At 32.2% G+C, this 10,691-nt stretch overlaps 1 protein-coding gene across 1 annotated transcript in view; it reads right to left on the bottom strand.

The window, feature by feature from the left end:
* The window catches only part of LOC106473735 (roundabout homolog 1-like), a gene marked incomplete at its 5' end in the record, with an annotated part of 42,946 nt that overhangs the window by 28,136 nt on the left and 4,119 nt on the right, over positions 1 to 10,691 (bottom strand). The window contains 7 exons of the mRNA XM_013934415.2: positions 117 to 296; positions 1,662 to 1,823; positions 4,332 to 4,421; positions 5,346 to 5,543; positions 6,117 to 6,276; positions 6,545 to 6,669; positions 8,562 to 8,687. Coding sequence (XP_013789869.2) covers positions 117 to 296; positions 1,662 to 1,823; positions 4,332 to 4,421; positions 5,346 to 5,543; positions 6,117 to 6,276; positions 6,545 to 6,669; positions 8,562 to 8,687 — 1,041 coding nt within the window. The remainder of the gene's footprint in view (positions 1 to 116; positions 297 to 1,661; positions 1,824 to 4,331; positions 4,422 to 5,345; positions 5,544 to 6,116; positions 6,277 to 6,544; positions 6,670 to 8,561; positions 8,688 to 10,691) is intronic.

Here is a 10,691-nt window from a genome sequence, read left to right as displayed (position 1 = left end):
AAGATAATTAAAAGCTCAGTTGCATAATTAAAGGTATCTATTCAAGCTAAGACTAAATATAGAATACTTATCGTGAAAAAGTTCTTAGTTAAAATCTTAAATCAGGTTAAACTTACCAAGAGTGCGCACAACATCAGAAACCTCACTCGGGACACTTAACCCATGGGAATTCTCCGCCCGCACTAAGAAAACATAACGAGAATCTGGCCTGAGGTTGTTCACAACAAAGGTTTCCCCTTTCACACGATGTGCTGCAACCATCCAGCCACTTTGCAAGTCACTACTGTAGTATTCAACTAACATAAATCAAGGAAATATAAGAATGTTAAACATAATGACATGCAGAATCCATATTAAGTAAACTGTCACCATTCTCAAAACAGTATCTACTTTTCAAAACCAACAAAAGATGAAAAAACAGATCTTAAAAGAGACAGCTGCTATTGACGAGCTGCAACTGTACTGATTAAAGAACAACCATAACCAATGTTCTACTTTAGTGAAATTTACTCATACTACAGTTGATAACATCTTAAAGATATATCATTGTCGACAGATGTCACTTCACCAGGGAGTACAGTGATTATCACAAGCACATGTGATGCAACTGAGAGGTAAAAGACTGACAGCTCCATATACAAGTTCTATGTTAGGAATTAGATTGAGGTCTTAATGTACATGTAAGTTAGTTGGTAGAACATCAATTTCAAAATGCTCAGGGGGGGGGATCAAGCCAATGACAGCGCATATTGATTTTCATCTAGTCCAAACTATTACAGTACACACGAGTGTGCAAAAAAAGAAGAATGTTGAAACAAACATCTCTGATCAAATTAATTAACTCGGAAATATAACAGTTGAGCTAAATGTTATAATGTATACGAGTGACTTTCACAAGACGATGCATTATAGAAAGACGTAGCAAAAACACCCATGTTAATACAGCACTATGAATCATCAATAAAGAGTATACAATTATAATCTTGTTTTAAACTTTTTGTTTTGAAAATAACCAAAACTTAAAAGTTATGGCAGTCCTCAACTGATTTACAGATCTGGTTTTTATCCGTAAGCTACCATTTCTACCTACATAATTGTATTTGTCATTTGAACAGTTGTGACATTTGATTGTAGATTATAGCTTTCCCATTTTATAAATCAGTTCAAATTACAGTAATATCTTTTTAAACAATCTTATGGGATATTATACTATTAATTGATAAAATTTAAATTGAACTAAATATTAAATCTGTTCTGTGTAACACAATAATGATGAACTTGACCAACTTCAAATGTATAGTAATAATGATGAATTGACCAACTTCAAATGTATAGTAATAACGATGAACTTGACCAACTTCAAATGTATAGTAATAACGATGAACTTGACCAACTTCAAATGTATAGTAATAACGATGAACTTGACCAACTTCAAATGTATAGTAATAACGATGAACTTGACCAACTTCAAATGTATAGTAATAACGATGAACTTGACCAACTTCAAATGTATAGTAATAACGATGAACCAACTTCAAATGTATAGTAATAATGATGAATGTGACCAACTTCAAATACATTTTTTTTCTGTCTACATGATGTTTTAAATAGATTGTGACCTTTTACTTAACCTAATGTCTAGAAACTCTAAGGGAACCAACCTGTATAACCAATCAGGGGTGATTCACCAAGTTTTGAGCTCCGTTGCCATCTCAGCGTGACTGCCGTCTCTGTTACATTGATAGCAGTTGGTTTGCCAGGAGGACCAGGGAAGGTTGATGGGTCAAACATTCGATGGAAAATGGCATTTGGGTTCAGAGGGGCTTAAGAACATTAATTACAAACATTAATTTATTTTAAATACTCATCCTGCAGAAAGTAAAAGTTGGAGACAAATTAAAAAAAAGCAAAAATTTAATAAATACAAATATTTTGTTCAAATAATATCCTTGACAGTAGATATTTTCATACTCTGAAAGTTATGTACAGATTTAGACAGATCAAAAACTAACAAATGGATAAAAATGATAGTCGCATTTAATCAGTTTTCAGATAATCGTTCAAACTCCTCTAGATCTTCAAACATAGTAAACAGTTACAACATTATTTCACATACTTAACTAACAACAATCAACTATAATATATTCAATACAAAACAAAAAATGATGTATGGCCTTTCAGCTCTTTTAAGTTCATAATTTCTTTATTATTTATTAAATAACTACCTCTACACAACTTATAGTAATCAAGTGATTTGTATAAAGGCCTTTCCAAATGTTACATTTAACATTTGAGAGATAACATGGGACCCTTTGGTCCATCATGGTTACTTCATTCATTTTATCACACACTCATCTGCCTTTATCCAGTCCTAACTCCCCAAGCACTCATCACACCTTCATTTGAACTCCCCCAACCCAGTTGTGTATACTACGTCTAAAGGCAATCTATTCCAAGACTGACCACCCTGTTCAAAAAAATTAAACTGCCTAATGTGTAGACCACTTTTATTCTGCCAAATCTTGAACTTATGTTCCCTAGTCCTACAATTTTACAACTAAACACACAAAAAAAGAAGATGCATCAATCCTATCTATTCCGTTTATAATTTTAAACACTTCAATAAGATCCCCTCTAATCCTTCTTTTCTCAAGAGAAAATAATTCAAATGAACTTGACTTGTCCACGTATGACAACTCCTCCATCCCAGGAATCAACCCAGTAATCCCTCATTTGAGCCATTTCCGACTGTCCACGTATGACAACCCCTCCATCCCAGGAATCAACCCAGTAATCCCTCATTTCAACCATTTCCGACTGTCCACGTATGACAGCCCCTCCATCCCAGGAATCAACCCAGTAATCCCTCATTTGAACCATTTCCGACAACTCATTGTCATTCTTAAAATAAAGGACCAAAGACTGAACACGATACTCTAAGTGAGTCATAACCGAAGATTTGTACAACTAAATCATAACCTTCTATGACTTGTATTCAGTATTTTTGTACATACAACTCAAAATCCTACTTGCTTTTCAATTAGCAACAGCACAATAGGCTGATCAGACAAAACACCAAGATCCCCTTCCTTCCATATTAATATCCACCAAGGTGATAATTATAGTTTAAATTATGGTAGCTGATATGCTTTACACCTTACACTTAAAATAATTAAATACCATCTTTTATTTGACCAATGCACCAAATGATACAAATCTCTCTGCAAAACAAAACACCTTCCTCACAGCCAACTACAACCAACACTTTATAAATACCATCTTTTATTGACCAATGCACCAAATGATACAAATCCCTCTGCAAAACAAAACACCTTCCTCACAGCCAACTACAACCAACACTTTATAAATACCATCTTTTATTTGACCAATGCACCAAATGATACAAATCCCTCTGCAAAACAAAACACCTTCCTCACAGCCAACTACAACCAACACTTTAATATCATCAGCACATTTGACCATCCCCTTATTAATACTGTCCATGTATACTGAGAACAGTAAGGGTTCCAACCAAGGCCCCAGAGGTACCCCACTTGCAACTACAATCCAGTCTGATTGAACTCCATTTATTACAGTCTTCCTCTCCTTTAACTAACCCCTAATCCTCCACACCCACAGAGATAACTTTACTTATTACTAGTCATTTATATTGCACCTTGCCAAAAGGCTTCTGAAAATCTAGGTATACCAAATCCACACCATTACCCTCATCAATAGAAGTGGTGATATCTTTGAAGAAGGTCAAAAGATTCATAAGACAAGAGTTTTCCCTTGTGAAATCATGTTGGCTGTCCTGCAAAATTGTAAACTTTGTTAAGTGGCTTTGCAAAACATTTTTAATCAGTTTATCCAAACCTTTGACCACCATAAGAATAAGATTAATTTTCCTGTAATTATCACTACAATGCTCGTCACCTCCCTGAAAAATACATATCCAGCTTCCAGTCTTCTGGAACATGCCTATTACTCAAAGACTCACAAAATATTTTAGTAATGGGTTTATTTATGCAATCCTTAACTTATATTAATATCCTCAGAAAATATTATCTGGCTCAGGAGACAATTTTTTTAATTTTCTAGTTTTTCTTTAACAATCTCATAGCTAATATTAAGTTCCTTTACATCTATCATATTTACTAATATTAATTTCTCAGGATTTGGAATTCTTTTCATATATTATATGGTGAAAACTGAAGAAAATTTAAGCAACTCAATCACCTCGTAATCTTCTGTAACAACAAGGTTGTGTAGAGATTAATTCTTAAAATTCATGTTATGAAAAAGTTTGAGCATGCTCTTTAGTTACTTACATTCAACAGACAAAGAGGCACTCCAAGATGTCTCTCCACTTTCACTGGAAGCAGTACATGTGTACATCCCAGAGTCGAGTGGTTGTAGGTCTAAAAGATCATTGTTAGTTTTGATTAGCTGTACAACATAACTGTCCAATGGCAATATTGTATAATTCATACTTCTTAAGAAGCTTGATATCTGGTAGAAAATTAAAGTATATTATTTCTAATAATTTTGCACTATTTACATTCAATTACACAAAGATAGATATATTCAATATTTTCCATTTTCAAGTGATTTAGTTAAATAATTAAATACTTATTTACGAGCCTTAAAAGCTTAATTTGCTTTTCAAGGTTCAGAAAAACTGCATATTTAAAGATCACAGCATGTGCTACACAAGCATAAATTTATCAGTGGATAAAAATAACACTGACACTTAATATTTTAAAGGAACATATTAAAATGTTTTGCCATTCTACAAACAAACATTAGTTTGTTCGTTGAATTTCACACAAAGCTACTCGAGGACTATCTATGCTAGCTGTCAGTTGGTACAATATAAAAATAAACATTGTGGAACCCATAAAAATAAAACCAACTGTACTGCAAGATCACATTGAAACTGTATTTGTTTTTCCTGTGGCATCATTGAGAATTGTAATTAAAAGTGAATTAATTCATTAATTCACTCATCAATTAGTATGATAGTTATATCTATCGAATTATGACACTTCAGCAAAAAAATTCATACTCAAAATTACTTCCAGAGAAAACAGAGTATAAAGTGACTTTGAGACAACTATCACATGTGTGAGAAGAGATTAAATATTAATTTTTTAAAAAAAAGAGAGATTAAAAACACTCCAAATTATTAATTATGCAAGAACCATTAGTCAATTATTTTGTGTAAGAAAACAAAATATTGTAAAAACAGATTTTTCAACTCTTGAATAGTTTTTATCAATTTTTTTACTTGCCACCTTAATTTAAGTGAAGAACATTATAAGTGGTTATCTCAATCTACTAACCATCAATCTGTAGAGTCCCACTGTCTAGAACAGAAAACCTTGGATTATTAATGTCAACAGCAGCTGACTTAAAAAACCACTGGATAGCAGGAGATGGAACTCCTTCAGCTTCACATGGCAACATGGCCATGGTATTCTGGGGTAGGGTTTGGTTAGCAGATCCCAACCGAATAATTGGAGGAGGTAGATCTGCTACAGCTTCAAATATATATATGATCATAGTCACGTTAAAAAAAAATTCAAATCATTCTAAACAAAAACACTGAAGTTATTTAGAATGTTGTTTATAACTAGAAATCTTATTTCAGAGTATGAGTGTATGAAGCCAAGATATAGAACATTCACTTAGTACATTCTAACATTGAAAAACCTAAAACTAAACTGATTCATACTTCTATTCCTTCTGATTTATCCACAGATCATTATGTTAAAGTGTCAGAAACATCTGAAACTTCCGATGAAACAACATAATTATCTAATTTCAACCAATTCTTTAACATTGTAAGAAGAAAAGATTTTTTGGAATTATTGAAAAGTACAATCTATGAAAGAAGATTTCACTAGTCATAAGTAAAGAGTTAGGTAGGCATAAAGATCACAAATGAGACTTCTGGAATCTCCCAATAAATTGTTGAACATGAACATAACATTTCTAAGTTCCATTTGTAACGCTTTTGTTTTTTTAAATTAAAAAAATTATTCTTATGTACATGTAAAACTAGCTTTTATAAAAAGTTTTGTTTTATGAAGAATATAATTTTAATTCCTTACCAGTGACATCCAGGTGAGCCTTTGTCATTGTTGACTCTACCACAGATAAAGCCGAGCATACATAATAGCCCTTGTCTTCTTTGATGACACCAGAAATTATAAGAGTTCCTTGTGATGTAACTGAAAATCGACCATATGAGTTGCCCGGAAACATAAGCGCCTAAAATTCATTAAAAAAATAATTTGTGTCATGTCAAAGCATAATTTATCTGCTAATGTGAATGTGTAACGAATCACTTATGTGAAGTAATACTAATAAACATGCTTGCAGCAATAGACAAATAGAGTAAGGGTTGATAATAAAAGAGTTAACAGTAACATACTGTACCAGACAAAGTTTTTATACTTAGTTAACAACCACTAGCCACCATGACCGCTTCCTATTTTTTGTGAAAGAAATATTCAGTTCAGTTATAATCGTGTCTTACCTGGTTACCTTCCTTTGTCCAAAATACAGAAGGGGGCGGATTTCCAGTGGCCACACACTCAAACTTGGCAATTCCATTTAGGCCAACTCGTTGATTTTTCGGTCTCACAGCAAAAGATGGTCGAGCTAAGATAACAACGTCTTTAGATTAGGGTAAACTTCATAAGTACAGGTCTTTGAGTTTTCACCACAATAGTAAGTAGAACCCTAGCAAACCTCGTTATGTTAACTTAAAGCTACGTTCACACTGTGGGAACTGTTTCCAAACTTATGGTAAACATATAAAAAAAAAATCATAATTGTAAACAATTTATTATTATAAGTTAAGTCGGAATCCTTTTGGTTAATCACTTGAATGTGTGCGTATTAATACATATTTTTCACGAAAAAAATATCCTAAGGTTTACTTTATAATAAAGTTACTAAAACTATATATAATATGTTGAAAATATGTCAGTAATTTTTCATCCCTCCTCATAAACTTCATGAGTTAATTTCAATATAAAAAAAGGAAAGGGAATTCTGACATTCACATCAGTAACTTTTGATAAATATCCTTAAGGATATTATTATTGATAACTTTTTTCACACCATTTTGAATTTTCAGTAAGCATTTAGATTTTTTTCTGGTATTTAGTATAAATCTCAAGAGTAAACAGTTGTAATAATTAACATTAACTGAAAAATGTGTTGCGAAAATCATGCTATATCATGGCCAAGGCCTCATTAAAACAAATAATAAAAACATTTTGAAAATATAAGGATAATGTAGGGATGACAATGCCAAAAGTACAGAAACATGTTAGGGATTAATACACCAAAGCATACAAAAATCCCTACATAAGTAGCCAAATCTTTCCAAAAAAAAGCTTTTATCCACAACTAAATGTTAAATTCCTCTCATTTGCATGGATTCAGGTTTGAATAAATTTATTAAACTGAATAGTGCTATAATGTCTTACAATGGCTACTTCCCATAAGCTTGTAAAATTGGCTCAGTGACTACTTATGTAAGGATTTTTGTATGGTTTTGTGTATTCATTCCTATATTGTTTGTATACTTTTGGGTATTGCCATCCCTACAACGTCCTTATTTTTGTTTCAAAATGTTTTTATTACTTGTTTGCCCTCTTTTCTTGAACAATTTCATTGAAGTCGGTTGATAAGTGAACATTTGTTTTATTTTTATAATTAAATGGTAATATATATTTGTTTCCCCCTCTTTTAAAAAAACAAACAATATCAATGAATATTAATAAATGGCAGTCGCTACGAAGGCAACAGTTTTAGCCTGACGTGATGAGTTGTCTTGATGGACATCATGTGTTGAAGTTGATGAAACGCTATACTGCTTTTGCACTTCTCATGTTAAAATTTAACATTCTAGTGTGTAAATTATCTCAACAACTTCAAGCATTGGTGAGCTAGTCCTGTTGACTCCAGAATCAGAATATTCAGCAGAACATTTGGCTCTTACGTCTCTCTCCGGTTCTCTATTTTAGCAATGTGTTTGGCTAAACTGAGGGTCTTAATAAATTTTGAAAATCTCGAAAACCTAAGTGAGATGTTTATAAAAGCCTCTTTCATTGTTATAAGAGAGCTTTGAGACAACGATGAGTAATAAATAATATGCGCCGGCCGTTTTTTCCCGGCCCATCCATACATACTAAACACTACCGTGCTTAGTGATAAATTGCTTCACCCATAACTTTGTCCGAACGCTTTATTGCAAACTAGTCCAAATATTTTGAAGTATTTCTAACTGAACATGTGTCACACAAGTTCAGAAACGTTTTGAATCAGATGTTAGCCAGATTTAATCCCATTAAATATGAATTTAGTTTCCTATTACACAGAAGTCCTTTGTTTGAATACATGGACCAAAATATGTCACAGAAGTTTAAAAGATATAGCAATATTCCAGAAGCTTCCATAAAGGTTTTATAATTATTTTCCTTAGGCAAAACCTATCCCATTCTCTAATACAAAACCTCATATCTTTTTTTTTTCCTTCTTACAATGAACAGTTAGAGTTGCTGATGCTGATGCTATGCCAAATGTATTCTCGGCTTCGCAGATGTAAAGTCCTTCATCCTCAGTTCTGACATGTGAAATTTTCAGACTTCTATCTTCTTGAATCTGAGCTCTAAAGGTGAGAATAAGAACAAGGGCGCATTGAAATATAGTAAGTATTACAGGAAAAACCTACAACTTATATTTGAAAGTTCGCTGAAAATAAAAAAAGTATAATTGTAACATTAAGTCAAACAAATATTTAATGAGCATTCCGGTTTTATTTATTTATTTTTGCATATTTCTATCTGAATTGTGATTTGTAAGTCAGTACTGGAATGGTAAAGTACATAATCGAATACTTGTAGCTTTGAATATTGTACCAAAGTATATATATATGTTAAGTTTTTCTAAAACCAACAAAGAGGTTATTAATATCTCTAATAAAATAATGTTAAGTTTTCCTAAAACCAACAAAGAGGTTATTAGTATCTCTAATAAAATAACTATGAAAAATTATAAATTGATTTGGAACCTAACTCACTGAAAAAAGCAAGATTATGGTCAGTCAAAAGGGCAAATTATTCAGAGGCCCATGTCATAGTAGTATACTAATGGACAATACAATTTCTTCTTAAATCAGTGTTAAGATTTTCTAATGAATAATTGATAGTAGTTATTCAGTTTATTTTCCAAGCCAATCGTTATTATGGAGTATTTATTAATTGACAATGTAACTTCGACCACCGTTAGCAAGTAGTGCAATATAGGTTAGGACGCTTGCCGATATGTGAAGACTTCTAGTTCGTAAAGCGACTCTTTAACATCTTTTTTCATGAAGTTAAGAGCCCTATATAATTCATTTGTGAGAGAAACTAACTATTTATATATATGGAAATCCTTTATTATCTTTTAATGAAAATTATTATTAATTGATACGAAGTATTTTATGTATGAAATCTTTCGTATCTATTATTCTATTTTTCCATATGTGTTAATTTTTAATTTAGTTCAGCACCGTGTAGCAAACGGGGAACAAAATCGTAGAATAATATTGATGTTTGTTTAAAAAAAAACGTCAGTAGTCAACAGAAAATGACGAAATAATTTTATACATGAACATTCTTATAGCAGAGCTCCTAAACAATCATAATTTATTTTAGTTGTTTCTGCTTATGGTGTCAAAAGTAGCCACTAGATGGCAATACAACCAACATGCTAAACCACTTCTAATCACAAAAGTATAAGATATATTATTTACAAGTGCGCTTTAATTAAAAGCGTTGAATTGTTGAATAATATTAATTAACTGAGCAAATAATGAAAGACATGTAACCAAAAACAGGTTTTTAAAATGCAACACACATAACACCAAAGTGATTAAAGCACCCTCTGATGCTTATTTAAGAAGTTATGTTAAAATAAATAATTTTGTTTTCGCACAAAGGCCTGTAGGTATGACCTAAACACGGCATATCAGGACTGTGAATCCGAGGATTCATGGTTCGTGACAAAACGCTAAAAAAAAAACACGTTCCACATATTGGGGCGGTGGGTGTGCTGTAACAGTGGTGGCAAAATTCAGAATATAATATAAGACAAGAGTACTGATTGCTACTGACGGACCAGCCTTCCCTCTAATCTATCAATTCAAAGTTAGGGACGGTCTTGTGCAGGTATCCTTTTTTTTTGTTGTTTTTTGTGGCTTTGCGCGAAATTCTGAAACACAAAGAAGTTTCCACACACATACATATACACATAATTTTGTTTAATGATTAATGAACTGTTTAGGAATTTTAGATGGCTGTTTTTTGCGCCATACAATTCTCAACTAAGACTTCTATTTTCGAATTTTAATTACAGTTATAGAATCCACACACTAAGCCTACAAATTATGTTTCAATTACCGAACAAATAAATAATTACGTTTAATTCTATATCAACTTTTTTCTTTTCGATTGTATTAACGAGAAACTTCGAAGAGAAAATATTCTGTTTAAAATACGAATTTATAGACAGTAATAAGCCCAACACAATGTTCTTCAATCACTTGTACTCCAATTAAGCAGTGTTGAATCCAGACCGATCCACGTGGGGATGAAACTGTGGGAATAAATTAAAATTCATCTTCGATA

The sequence above is a fragment of the Limulus polyphemus genome, unplaced genomic scaffold (genome assembly GCF_000517525.1).
Source record: "Limulus polyphemus unplaced genomic scaffold, Limulus_polyphemus-2.1.2 Scaffold6455, whole genome shotgun sequence".
In the NCBI taxonomy this organism is placed as follows: Eukaryota; Metazoa; Arthropoda; class Merostomata; order Xiphosura; family Limulidae; genus Limulus; species Limulus polyphemus.
This window is presented reverse-complemented; position numbering and strand designations above follow the sequence as displayed.